This window comes from Mastacembelus armatus, chromosome 12, assembly GCF_900324485.2.
Source record: "Mastacembelus armatus chromosome 12, fMasArm1.2, whole genome shotgun sequence".
NCBI classification, from domain to species: Eukaryota; Metazoa; Chordata; class Actinopteri; order Synbranchiformes; family Mastacembelidae; genus Mastacembelus; species Mastacembelus armatus.
In genome coordinates, this window is record NC_046644.1 from 9,058,067 (window position 1) to 9,072,180 (window position 14,114).

At 39.4% G+C, this 14,114-nt stretch overlaps 1 protein-coding gene and 1 long non-coding RNA gene across 4 annotated transcripts in view; one reads left to right on the forward strand and one right to left on the reverse strand.

Annotated features, from left to right (window-relative positions):
- The first annotated feature begins 241 nt into the window (after window positions 1-241).
- On the forward strand, window positions 242-14,002 carry LOC113124525 (uncharacterized). Of its 3 annotated transcripts, none has more exons than XR_004463185.1 (7): window positions 242-556; window positions 5,343-5,437; window positions 5,532-5,587; window positions 5,868-6,019; window positions 8,000-8,300; window positions 10,888-10,957; window positions 11,346-11,535. It is a non-coding gene; the product is annotated as an uncharacterized LOC113124525 (long non-coding RNA). The 3 variants fall into 3 exon arrangements; XR_003295060.2 differs by lacking the exon at window positions 11,346-11,535 and adding an exon at window positions 13,876-14,002 and having other exon boundaries at window positions 246-556; window positions 5,897-6,019; XR_003295059.2 differs by having other exon boundaries at window positions 246-556; window positions 5,897-6,019.
- Window positions 4,400-14,114, reverse strand: part of LOC113124523 (poly [ADP-ribose] polymerase tankyrase-1-like) — a 69,833-nt gene continuing 60,118 nt past the window's right edge. Inside the window, exons 22-30 of the mRNA XM_026297477.1 lie at window positions 13,849-14,035; window positions 13,669-13,748; window positions 11,264-11,384; window positions 10,874-10,971; window positions 9,636-9,710; window positions 9,392-9,497; window positions 8,092-8,278; window positions 5,829-5,985; window positions 4,400-5,614 (exon numbers count right to left, since the gene is read on the reverse strand). Coding sequence (XP_026153262.1) covers window positions 5,528-5,614; window positions 5,829-5,985; window positions 8,092-8,278; window positions 9,392-9,497; window positions 9,636-9,710; window positions 10,874-10,971; window positions 11,264-11,384; window positions 13,669-13,748; window positions 13,849-14,035 — 1,098 coding nt within the window. The 3' untranslated portion in view covers window positions 4,400-5,527. The remainder of the gene's footprint in view (window positions 5,615-5,828; window positions 5,986-8,091; window positions 8,279-9,391; window positions 9,498-9,635; window positions 9,711-10,873; window positions 10,972-11,263; window positions 11,385-13,668; window positions 13,749-13,848; window positions 14,036-14,114) is intronic.

The following is a 14,114-nucleotide window of genomic DNA, read 5'->3' on the forward strand; positions in this document are numbered from 1 at the left end:
TTTTCTTACTTTTTAAAGTTTTGTGGTGAAAATTGTCTTTTAATAGGATGTAATTATAAAATATTTCTGTAGTATGCCATGAAAAGGATGCCTTACAATAATATATGGTGAAATGTATGACTTAGTACAGCATGTGGTGAAAATGATGCTCTGTGTGTGTGTGTGTGTGTGTGTGTGTGTGTGTGTGTGTGTGTGTGTGTGTGTGTGTGTGTGTGTGTGTGTGTGTGTGTGTAAAACGACACGTTAGCTCCAATAATAGTCTATTTCTAAAGAACTGGGTCAAGCAGCGCCCTCTACCGGGCAGTGTGGTGGGAGAGGAAACAGGTGAAGTGAATATTTGTTGATTAAACGCCAAACTGGGACCGATTCAGATGCGGACGCTGCTGCCAGTGTGGCGAAATGTAAATAGAGAAGCGATAATTTCGGTGAATTGTGACGTTATCGGGAGGTTTTCTAGTGTTTTTGTCGGTGGACACAGCGGTATGAAGACACAAATAGGATATTTAATATTCGCCTTCATGAAGACACAGGAGAACTAACTTCAGCGTCACATGCGGTGAGTAGCCGAATGCTAATGCTGGTCTGGTGTTGTTTTGGTACAAGTAGTAAGAACTAACAGGTCTTAACTAGTTTGACTAGTCAGTGTTTATGCCAGTTTAGGATGTAAGCTGTGACATGTAGTGTAGTTGCAGTTCCTCAGACCAGTGTGGGGATGACGATGATGATGATGATGATAACATCCTTCATCCTGACTTGTTGGCGTTTTTAATTTTGGATTGGAGAGCTAACAGGAGGCCTCAGTGCCCACTAACCCACGCCCTCATTTGCATTTTGTGCTACTAGTTTTGTGCTACTAGTTAACTAATGATTATTTTGGCTCTCACTAGTTCAATCAGTGAACATTTTGGAACTTACTAGTAACTATGTCAAAATGCCTGTGTCGTTAATGGAGCTAGTGTGTAGATTTAACCCTGCTAGGTAACTAGTAAGCATTTTTATTCTCATTAGTTAACTGGTGAGGCCAAAGGGGCTTTTAAATAGTTAACTAGTCAGTATTTTGGTCATCACTACTTAACTCGTGAGGATTTAGGCTCTCACTGGTTAACTAGTACAGACAATTGCAGAGCACTACTCACCCAAACTCATGTTTGACTAGTAAACCTGTCAGTTTTTGCAGCACACTAGTTAACTAGTAAGACTTCAGCCTTAGTAGTGTTGTTTGGAGGTCCACTAGCACATCAAAAATCTGACTTTTCTTGGAACTAGTTGGACAAAAGCACCACTAGTTGCTGAGAAAGTGAGTAGTAAGTGTTTTTGTTTTACTAGTACAAGTTAAATGTCCGACTAGTTCTGATAAACACTGAACTAGTGTTGGATTTGGCATTGGTCCCCCTGCAGACACAGCAAACCTGTATCACCAATCAGGTTAATGTCCCTTTGAGACAGTTGCTGTGTGGATACTTGTTATAGCTGAGATTAGGGCTCTGCTGTGAGTCTGCATAGTGTGAGTGTCTGTATATAGGCATAGCTTTGCTTTTTGTCATAGGTAACATTACTTATTGACAGTCCTGAAAACCTTTTTAAGCTGAGAAATTGAAGAAATGGTAGGCCTGTGTGTTGTTTACTGTTTCTGCTGAAATCTCAATCGCTCTCATCATTTAGCTTGTTAATGCTAATAGACTGCAGTTTTTCAGTCCCCTTGTTTTTTCTGCTATAAGTCCTTTATAGACAGATCATATCTCCATATTTCACATTTGTATGTTATTAGTTTTAAAGTAAGAAAAACAGTTCACATGTCCTCCAGTGTTTCCTTTACCTTTTAAATGTATACTTAAATACAGTATTTTGTAAATGTATTTAGTATGTTTCAACATTGAAGATGATATTTTCAAAACATCTGGCATTGTTTGCCCCCCCCCCCCGATTATAGCCAGAAATACTTTTTAGTAAATTCAGTATCTTAAAACTACAGCCTATAGGTAATTTAATTGGATGTGTTTGTGTGCATCAGTAACTTACCTCCATGAGTGTAATGCAAAAATAATACAGAGGCAACACTAACTAAAAAGTGCATAATAAACCGTAGTCTTCAGTGAAGGAAAAGCAAAGCCACTTTGTTAACCTTTTATTAAGGATTTCTGTCTGCTCCATGTGTTAGCTGGTCAGCAGCTCTGTACATTGTCTGTACAACAGAAAGTCGAACATGTGATGAGGAAAAGTGTCAGTTGTATTGGTGACATTTGGTAAAAGGCAGATCAGAATGTGAGACAAGGATTGTCACACTTTCCAAAACTATTTACAAGGTGACTGACTGGCTCTTGCGACAGGTAGAGACAGACCACCTAAAACACAATTCAAATATTTATCACATAAAAAAAGTCTTTGAAAGAAACTCAAAATCATCCATGAAAGACCCATCAAAAGGCCCATTTGGAGTTAGGATTATTTACAGGTATTAAAACAAAGCCCAGAGCTCTCTGCTGACCTTAGTGAGGTCACAACATAACTCTACCTGCTCTGTTTACAAAGAAAACAGCCATCTGAAGCCACTGTTGTAGTGTGGACACTGATCAGGGATGTGTTTGTATTCCTGCAGTTTTCCAAAACACTGACTGCAAACTTACGTTGTCTGTCATTCAAACTCTTAGCTGAGCTTCAAAATTGAAATCTGGGCACTTTGTAAAATGGCAGACGTCTTGGAAAACATACTTTACACAGGGTCATATAATGTGTTCAACATGTGCCAGGGCTGCAGTGCTTTGATTTGCCAACTTCTCGCCATTACAATTTAATTTCAAGCTTATTACTTTTTCTCAGTTGTTCTTCCATGTACTTAATTTAATTTTTCAGTTTTAATTCACAGCCTTTTTATTTCCCTACAATGAATAATAGTAACTTTCAGTTATCGAATAAGCAGCTACACAAATAATTTCTGTTGTCATTTCTGAAAATATTGCTATTAAATGTGAGGGCTGTGTAACTGGAGGGAAACTGAGAGCTGAAGAACAGTCTGACAAAAAGGGTTAGTTTCGTAGTCTCAGGGTGCACTGACAGTTAACTTTCTTTGAAACGAGGTCTTTACACTCAGTCCACACTCTGACAAGGATTTAAAGTTTGTTTGGACCTGGCTCAGACCAATGTCATGTTCACTTTCCCCTTAAAGTGCAAATTAGCTGACATCTGAGTTTGACTGGCAGACAGCGTAATGCTAACAAAATACAGATAAAAGAAAGTCTGACATGTATTTTATGTTGGAATTAAAACAGAGCATGTATAGCTTGTCTTCTGACAAGCTTTTGCTGCTGCCCGATATGAGTTTTATCCTTTTAGATAAAGGATAAACAGTAAATCCAAGGCAATGTTTGACTTTCAAAAACTTTTAAGGCCATTTTTCTTTTCCATTTAATATAATCTCAAGACCTTCAGCACTCCTTAACCTGATGTGCATGACAGAAGTAAAACTCACGTGTGGTCCCATGTGGTCTACATAATAAAGTTAAAAAAAAATCTGTTCAGTACAGTACATATAGTGTGAGGAGTTTGCTTTGTTAGTTTTGTAGTACATGTTGTAAGATATGTGATAATTCATCTATATGTACAACATATCTATTGTCCTGGATCTCAGCCAACCTGCAGATTTCTGGTTATACAGTATAAATAATTTTTTGCAGCCTGTGATCAGACTGATGTATGGCTCGCTAAGATACAGTGACGAGGCTCACGTTTCACATTTGCTTAATATTTGAGGAGTGTAAACTCAGCAGAATAAACATGACTCCAAAAAAGAAAGGAGGAAAACAAAAATACAGTATGCCTCAGAAAAACAAAAAAACAAATAAATAGATAGGGGGAAGAACATATAACTACATAAATGTCCTTCTGATACAGTAAGCATTATAAGCACTCCTGTAGTCTTACTGCAAGCCAGCAATTCCTGTTTGGCCACAAGGGGGCATCAATAGTTACAGGTATAGAGGAGAAGGGGCAAGAAGGCAGCAGTTTCATGTAAACAACCTGTGATTAAATGTGGCTCCATCTGAGACAAACACAAAATGAAAAGATGTACCTGTAGATAAGAGAGACAGGTGTGGCAGAGAGAGGTGTGAATATTAAATTGCACTAACCCAGATTAGGATAAATCAGTTTAGTTTCACACTTCACAGAGGTTCTCCACTATTTTCCACCAGTCAGACCTCTTAAAAAAAAAAAAAAATCATTTGTCCCCAAATTATATCTTGTAATGATTGTTAGCAGGAAAACAGGACTCAGAATATAGCACTTTTAGTTTATCTGTCCCCAGTGTTGTAGTAGTAGTGGTAGTTGTTTGAGTTAACAAGTGCAGCTTTGTAGGACTTGTAGAACTAATTAAGGCATATATATATATATATATATATATTTATTTTTTTGGTAAGAATCAGTTTGGACTGTTTTAATGAGCTGGGCTGAAACAACCCTTGTATTTGACTATCAGAGCCAATGCCGAAGGTTTCAAAGATGCAGATGCTTTAATAATGTAATGTACAAGGTCAATTTTTACATGTTACTTGTTGACAGATAGAAATAACTTTCCATTTAAAGGAGTTTAAGACTCAGGGAACAGTATGTTTTAGGGCGTGTTGTTTGGTGTGTTAGGTTATTACACTCAGCTAGCTGCTACACTGCTCTGCCAAGTAAAGGTAAAAACCTCTTTCAAAAATGTATCAGTGTTTTCAGTGTGTGTTTTCTGGTAGGTGCTGCTCTCAGGCATGAACTGGTTTGGTCTGACTGGTGGCTGTAGAAGATGATTCTGGAAGAACTATGGTGGAAAATCTGAAGCCTGCACTGTAGCAGCAGTCATTATGGTCTGTCTGCTGCTTTCTGGCATCAGGTTGTTGGCCTACAGTAATATCTTAGTTTCCTCTACCCACATTTCTTCGTTGTTTCTAGCAGAAAAAATGTGGGTAACACAGAACTGTCTTATTGATGAGTTTCATTGGTGAAAATGTGCCACACTGAAACATAAAATGGTGAAAGAGGTATCAAGAATATCAAAACAACACATTAAAAACAGGTGAAAATACATGACCAGTGCAAAGGTGCAAAATCAGATGTTTCTTTTCCTTCAAACTGTATTCTGTTCCACTTTTCTTTTTAAATGTCTTTAGGATCAAGCCAGCAGCCAGCAAGTTTAAACATGAGTTTACTGGTTTCCACAAATACTGATCAAAGCAAATTGCGCTTTTCCTGTAAAATTAGAACCAATTAATTAAAGATGTGGACTGACTGCTTCTTAGAGCTGTGCAGGTATCATATGGCAAAACTCTGTCACTGCCTCCTAATTCCCCCTTTCTTCGTCTGTGCAGACAGGTCCATATCTGTTTCCGAGGGTCATCTGACGCCTGTTTGGTCGATGCACCACCTCAAGTTCATCTCAGGAGATGTTCATTTTGGGTGTGAGGTGAGAAAATCTTTCTATGTTCGGTACTCCTCTTCACAAGAAATGGCTGTGGTCCATTGCAGTCTGGCCTGATTCAGCTCTACGTCTGTTTTAGGACTTCTGCTCAGCCGTGGCAGCAGGTGTGGACAGACTCTCTGGCTTCACAATCTGGTAGGTGATCAAGTACTCTGGGTAAGCCTGTGAAACAAAATGTTAGACAGTTCTAGTGCTGAAATCACAAGTGAATTACCATAAGAGAGAATGAACAATTATGATGATTAATAGAATAAGTAAAGCTTGTTGTTCAAAGTAATCCACACACTGATAATGAAATTTCCTACAATATAAAAGTTTCTTTACAAAGATGAACAAGTTTCTAGTGATAAAAAAGTGTGTGTGTGTGTGTAATGACCTGCTCTCCTCTGTAAATGACATATTCTGCGTATGCCAGTCCATTGACACTGGGTCGTCCTATAACAGAGTGATGTCCAGGGGGAGCATGGGCCATTTTCATCGCACTGAACTGAAGAAACGACTTACCCAGTGTAACTCTGCAAAACAGCATCTGCCTGCAGGCAAACACAAAGGCAAGTGCCATCAAAGGTAAGACCCCTTCACTTTTTGACAACTTTGTGTTTTTGACTGTCCACTGAAAAGGACACCATTTCAATTTTTGATATCCAAGGGAGAATTTACAAGAAGAATTAACATTTTCAACTGTCCAAATGTCATATTTTCCATTAAGAAATTACACTGTAACCACCCTGACTTTGTGAGGGCTTGTGCCTGCTAGCTGCCTAAGTACAGATGATAAAAAAAAAATACTTGGATTATGTTATATTTTCTTAAAAATGACGATACACATTCTGACGTGATTTTTATGAAAATATAACATTATAGCCAATTGTAGTAGAAAGACTGTAGATAGCTGCCACATTCTGACATAAGAATTTCAGAATACTTCATTTAATATAAATAACATTTTACAAATAGCTGGTACAAATTACTGCAGTGTTAAGTGTTAACAGTTTTATGCATCTAACAGCCAGCAGAATCAGTGGATGCTTAATCACAGAAGTTAGTCCAAAATTAGACAACATTCACCTTGTATGTGTTATATGTGACCACCACTGTGTAATGTTAGCAAGTGTTTTCAAAGCTACGACCCCAGAAACAGTCAGTCGTCATAAAAACTGTTTACTTCAATTATGTATTGCACTAACTACAGACAGTTAATACTGCAACAAATAGCTACAGTACTGTTACAAGTGACTGTATATACAGTGATGTAACTGTAATATGTGGTATAGTGAATCACTAACATTAGCTGTACTAGCTGGTATGGTTTTATCAGTGTTTGTAAGGAGAAATAGCTGTATTCAGGTAGGTAGCAGGCAGTAGCCCTCACTGAGTCAGACAGCACTACAGTGCGATTTGAATATTGCTATGGTCAGATTCAATCCCGGAGACTGTTGCCAGAACAATCAGCAGGCTGCTACTCTTCAGGCTAAAACTCCTAATTTACATATGCAATTTGAAAATGAAAATGTGGCATTTTCCAAATGGAAAATGTTGCAGTTAAACAGCTATAGTCTTAAATAGAGAAAGGAGTATGTTAAAAGCATATATTTAATCAGGCTGACCAGTTTAATCCTCACAGGGTCTTCATCAGGAAGAAAACATTAAAACAGATTGTTTGCAGTAGTATTTCCTATAGATGGTACCATGGAAATGATGACGATCATCCACCCCTTCAACATCATAAATATTTTTTTACTTTCATTGGATGCGCTAAGAGACATCAGAAAAAACAGTCAACACAAATATGCTACTAGATTAAAAAACAGACTAATGCATATTATTTTGCTGAATATTAGTCATGCAGTGATAGTTTACTGAGGGTAGGGGGAACAGAAGCTATTGAACAAACTATTAAAGGGTGATCACCTTAGAAAACTATGCAAAAAACAACTTAGTGTAAATTTGATGCTCTGATATATCTAGGCCTGCATGAATAAAACAGACTAGTACATTATGACAACCTCATCACGTAGGTCATGTTTCTCCATTTTATTAATGCCAAATTGGTTTTCAAGTGCCTTTGTTTTATAATGATATTTCAAACTGGTTTGATATAATGGAAAATGTTTCATGTTGATGTGTTGGTAATTACATCACTTCATGGTACCAGCCAAAGGAAATACCAGGAAATATCTGTTTTTGTCCTGGTGAAGACCCTGTGAGGTCAAAACTGTTTGTCAGGCTTTATTTTGAGGCCCAATTAAATAAATACCCTTACTTACCAACAGCTTGCTCTATGTAGGACAGCCTGAAGAATGTTTTTCTCTTTAAAGAGCACCTTAAATTGGAAAATGCATTTGCATTTGTCATTGTATTTTTTTTTTTTTTTTTTTTTTTAAAAGCTGAACTGAACTGATTGCTGCACAGACCTGGTTCATCTATTGATAACATTAAAAATTCTAGCAGTCAATTTAAGTGAGGTAGTTCAAGGTGCTAGTATTGTGCATACTAGCTTACACATTGAACTGAGCCATTGTTAACCAATTTGTTTATGTGCTTTAGATGTGTCCTGTTATGACAAGTCTACCATGGACGAAAAAAAGGAGTTAGTGCGAAACTGGAAGAAAAGGTTATCTACACGTGAAATTTCTCACCTGTGGCACACATAGCAGGAGCGGTCTTTGTGGGTGGGACATCCTGTGCCTCCACCTATCCCATACACATACTGGTTGCTTTTGGAGGAGTTCTCAGCAAAATAGATGCCAGCGCCAAACATGCCACCGATGTAGGCATGCCGCTCATCAAAGCCCTTATGGATGATGGCATTGATGAAGGGAGAACCTAGCAGGAGAAATTTTACAAGGTGAGAGTTGCATTCCACTGTTAAAGCATGCAAGAGTGTGCTTGCAATCCACCACTGAGGGGGCATTTATTGTGTCATCATCCTTTTCTGACTGTCCTGGCAGGAGGGAAAAAAAAGGATAAATATATTGCACCTCTGATGTGATGTTTACATTCACCGTCTGCTCTGCTGCAACGGGTACATCTCCCTTTTAATAAACTTTCCAAACAGCTCAGTTCTTCAGGCTGTGAATCACAAAGCATAAAGCTATGAAGGATGCAGACAGGGTAGGGAGATTCAGATACTGTTTGACTAAGTGTTATCCTGGGAAATCTATGATCTAAGAGACTTTGAACATAGCAGGATGTTGTTGCCAGATACACTGTTTCAGGCATCATAGAAACCAGACAACTCCCTGGGATTTTCTACTCTACACTGCTTAAAGTTTTAAAGAAGCAGAACTCGACTGCAGTGCTGAGGGTTGTGTTCTTACTGAGCCTTGTGGCTGAAAGGGGACCTGAAAGATGAATGAGATTCATTCAAGCTTACAGTCAGTCTGCAAGAATGAAAATGCTGCAGTACAAAGCAGAGTTCATCTCAGAGCATACGCATGGTTGAACCCGGAAGCAGAAAACCAAGCTGTATTTAACTTGTCATGTAAAAGGAAGTGACAGAAGCTGCAGGAAAAGTTATCAAAGCCAAACGAAGAGGAAAACCTGCCACCAGGATGGTCAGATTCTAATCTTATGACAAGCAATCATCACTTAGAAATACCCAGATATTTGGTCTAATTTCGATAGGCCACTGACGGGGCCACTGACGGGTCCAGTGACCTCAGAGGGTCTCTTTTTACTACAAAAGGTCTTAGTTTAGGGTGTAGATATGTCTTATACCTAAGTGAATCCAAATGAATCTGAGCATACTATGTCAGCTGTGATTGTAATTGGAATAGTAGAGAATATTTTTGAAAATCAGTAGGATGTGACCCTTTACAAAATAATTTTTCAAATTTCATGAACAGGGAGTTGGTTATTTTACTTACACTGTATCTAAATAATGGCTAATGCTTGGCCCTCCATGCTATACCCTGCCTTTTATTTGTATTTACTTACCATGAAAGAGCATGCGCTCATTGTGGTGGTTGTGATTCTCATCTGCGATTTCCTTTTGTCTGTGTGCATATCTCTCCCTTAGCTTCTTATTCACCACCTTCTGAATCTGCAGAAAGGAGGAACAAAGGGAAACAGAGAAAAAATTGACAAATCCTTTGTCACAAAATTAAGATCAAATTTGTTATTTGTGGTCATGAAGAGAGAGACTGCTCTCAGTGCCTGTGTTTGTGTTTTGAGTACACACCTTAATGATGTTGTACCGGCTGAAGACTCCGCCTGCATTGCCTCCATCACGGTGTTCTCTGATAGTGCTTTGTAGCTGATAAGGACATAAAGATGATAATTAAAATGACACACAGAAACTCTTCAAAAGAGGAAATGTGTGAAATAGAAAATGCTAATGAATGAGTCATTTATGTACGTCAGCTTCTCAGGACCGTTTTCATCGTCAGAGAAAAAGGGACATCAAATGATGACCTTGATTAACAATTCAAACTACAGCAGTTTGTCATTTTTTTCCTTAATACTGTAAAAATGTATATCTGATGTTTCAGGCTAATACCGACTAGTGCAGGGATGAAGTGAAGCAGCAACTCATACAATTAGATACTCCAGCGATGCCAGTGGGGAATTTAAAACAATGCAGCTGCTAAAGTGTGGCATCAGCAGTGATAAAGAAGTGTTGCATCTGAACATGAGAAATGATAGGATGGTTTAAAGAAATGCTGCTGTGCTGTGGGTGACGTGATTGGTTTATCCCTTAACAATGGAAATTAATGATGTTAGTTAAAAGCAAAACTCCTGTGTGTGTGTAGGCTGCTTGTTTTTTCATCCCTAACCTGCCTACTGCTGATTACCTGGATCAGATGTGTTCAGTCAATCAGAAGCTGGAAGATACCAATTCACTTTGTCTTCCAGACCCCACCGTCATTTGAGATAGTATCTTCCACCTTCTGACTGGCTGAATACACCTGATCCAGATAATCAACAGTTTGGCAATGGAGCACTAGTTGGAAAACAAGTCTGTCAGTGGCTCTTGAGCAACATGGGTCAAATATCCCCTGGTGTAGGCAAATGCCGTTAACCTACATTTCTCAACACAGTTTAAGAGACACCATGCCATCTTTCAAGTTCTCCAATAAAAATTTAGTTCAAATTACCTGTTAAAGTTCTGTCTCTTATCTGACAGTCCTTATTAATTTTAAGCACATTCAGACTGGTGTCTGCTGTCTCATTCAATTGCTGCTTTCATTTACAAAAGTAATATAATCAGTGGAGCAGATATACTCTTATGGAGCAGTGATGCTACACTTTAGAGAAACTGCATGGTGTGTCCTCAGCCAGTTGACTGAAATTATAGCTGAAAACCTAAAATGTGTGCAGGTGATGAGAGGGAAAATTACCAAAATCACCTAAATGTGTGTAGTGTCTGTATTCGTTTTCTGAGTAAAGCTGCTTGTGTGTGAAAGTGTGTGTGCATACTTCCTCCTCCACAGACTGGAACTCCTTGTCATCAGGTGCCAGGTCGATCAGGACAGTGCCCTGGCTGGAGCAATGGAATGTCAGGTATGGGTTTGCACCTGCAAAGGCACATTTTGATTTTGAATGTCAATCAGGACAGCATCAGTCAAGCAAAGAATAGAGGATGACACCTTAAATTAGAAATTGCGTGTGTGTGTGTGTGTGTGTGTGTATGTGTGTGTATGTATGTATGTATATATATATATATATATATATATATATATATATATATATATATATATATATATATATATATATATATATATATATATATATATATATATATATATATATATATATATATATATATATATATATATATATATATATGTGTGTGTGTGTGTTCCTGACCTTGTTGTCCTCCCAGCAGCCTCTCGATGCCCTTTATGAGTTTATGTCTGTGACCATATGCATTGATGCCAATTTCTTTCAGCTCCTCGTGACCCATATCTGCCAACACATCCAGTGAAATCTGCCCAAAAACAATAACCAAATCACATTAGGTTATTACTTACTTTGAACAGTGGTTTGTATAGATGAAGTGCCTTTTTTGGGGGATTAATAAAGTATTCTGAATCCTGAGTCTTGCTTGTGTTTGCTGCTAAAATACTGTACATTTTTAGAAAAATAACACCAATTGTAACTACCCTATTGACATTGTCATTGACATATTGTCAGATAAACTAGAAATCAAATGTTTTCATCTATGTAACTAGAATGCTACAGCTCAAACAAAAATTATTTTCAGTTTCATAGTAGCAGCAGGCTACGCTACAATTGATCATCAAAATCATTAATGCAGTGAAAGATCTAAAACAGTGCAGAGACAACAGTTTTGACAAATATTCATGAGAGAAAGACAGAAGCTGCATGGAGAAAAGGTCAACTAATGGATTGCAGTCATCAACCTATTGCTATGCAAATTGATGATAGAGAAGGTTGTGAGTTTGTTCAGGGAGAGCAGAGATGAGATCCATGCTGGAGGCAGAGATAACTCTGTTTTTCAAACAGTAACCTTTACCTACTTTCCTGTGTTGATGTGATCACTGCTGCAGGTCCACATCATCACACACTAAATATCTCTGCTGGGACTTTAGAGGCAAAAACAACGGCAATAGCAATTTTCTCAGGCACAAACTTTGATCCAAAACTCCTGAATTTGGTTTCAGATAGAGTAAAGAGACTTAGTTTTCATTCAGCAGCATAAGCCTGTATGAGCTTTCTAATAGTTTGTCATCAGTCCAGTTTGAGCCAATGTGCTATCTGACAAAATAACATCTACTAGTTCCTTGTACTAATTCCTTACAACATTGCAAAATTATTAGCATTTTTCTGCATGAAAGGGTTAAGTCCATAGGCCGAAACAACAGTGAGAGACCTGTCCCTGACCCGAAGGCGCGGGGAAACAACCCTCTCATTCAGGGGGGAAAACTCCAACACGTGGTGGCTGAGCTGGGGAGCAATGTGCAAGCCCACGCCAGCTTGCCGTGAGCAACTGCAGAATAGAAGAGAGTCCAGCCCCTCTCAAGGAGTTGGGTTCCAGAGCCCAGGCTGTGCATGGAGGGCAAACCTGACTATCTCTAGTCGGTACCGCTCAACCTGCCGCACAAGCTGAGGCTCCTTTCCCCCCCAGTGAGGTGACATTCCATGTGCCTAGAGCCAGTTTCAGCGTCCAGGGATCGGGTCGTCGAGGTCCCCACGACCACTGCCCGATCCACATAGCACCGACCCTTTATGGATCCTCCTGCAGGCGGTGGGCCCACAGAAGGGTGGCCACACGTCACTCTTTGGGGCTTTGCCCGGCTGGGCCCTATGGGGGGAGACCCAGCCACCAGGCACTCGCCAATGAGCCCCAACCCCTGGCCTGGCTCCAGGGTGGGGCCCCGGCTTCGCCGTACTGGGCGACATCACGGTCCTTGCTGTTCTCTTTATAAGGGGTGTTTGAACTGCTCTTGGTCTGGTCTGTCACCTAGGACCTGTTTGCCTTGGGAGACCCTGCCAGGGGCCTATAGCCCTCGACAACATATATCCTAGGATCATTCGGGCACTCAAACCCCTGCACCACGATAAGTGGGCGGTTCAGGGAGGGGTAGTTATTAATCATTACAGCTAATATAGCTTGAGTGCTTTCTGTTTAACATCAATATTGTACTGTGTTGTGCACACAGCTGTAAAATAAACTGCACAAGAAAAATAAAGGGGCACATAATGAGTAAAGACTTGGTTTTATAATAATGAAACGCATTAAAAAGTCAGTGAAATCATGTATGACTGTTATACACTGAGTGCTTGTTAATGCTACTCTGAAATATGCTCTCTATCTGAATATTAATGAAGCCTTGTTTCCCTTTAGGGGGGACTGAGAATAAATGTAACACACATTCTGTCCTTACTGCTCCCACACTTTGATGCTTAGCTTTTTAATCAGCTGTCGCCTTCAATTTCACTATTTATTTTTATTTTCTCCTCTTTTTGTCACCCCACTGCCCCCCCCATCTATATTAACCACCATTTTCTCCTCATGTCTCTTTCTCTCTGGCATCACAAATCGAAAATAGAGCAAAAGTGATAAAATAAAACAAAGGTGTGATAAGACGTATAGTTAATCTGACATGAAAGAACTTCAAGCACAAAAATTATACATAAGGAAAAAACATCTAAAACTTTTCACTACAATTTGAAGCCTCTTCTGTCTTTCTCTACCCATTTATCTTTTTCCACTTTCTGCACCCAAACACACTAAAAACTGTGCGTACCTGTTCCCTCTGGAAGATGTCCCGCAGGTGTTCCAAACCCAGACTCTTTAAGAACTGGTTGATGGTCATGTCGAGTAGAGCTGCAGAGAGACGGTGAAGTTAGCAGTTGCTGTTACTTCTGTTTACAACATAACAAAAACAACCGCTGTGTGAGGACACGGCTTGTGTGTTTGTACATACTCTCTCCTTCTTTCCTGTCGGACCCAGATGCTCCATCTGCAGTTCCAGTGGCCCCAGCCACCGTGATGTCACTGAGAGGTGCAGTCAGATTGTCTATGCTGCTGGCTGCTGACAGGCAGGATGGGGAAGGAGAAGGAGAGATGACCACACCCCCTGTTGCACCTGTACTCACCACGCTTGCACTCACCTGAGAGTGGAAGACAACACATTTGTTTTGAAAGGATAAAATGTAGACACTGACTGATGTAAGATGCTCTTACAAAGGT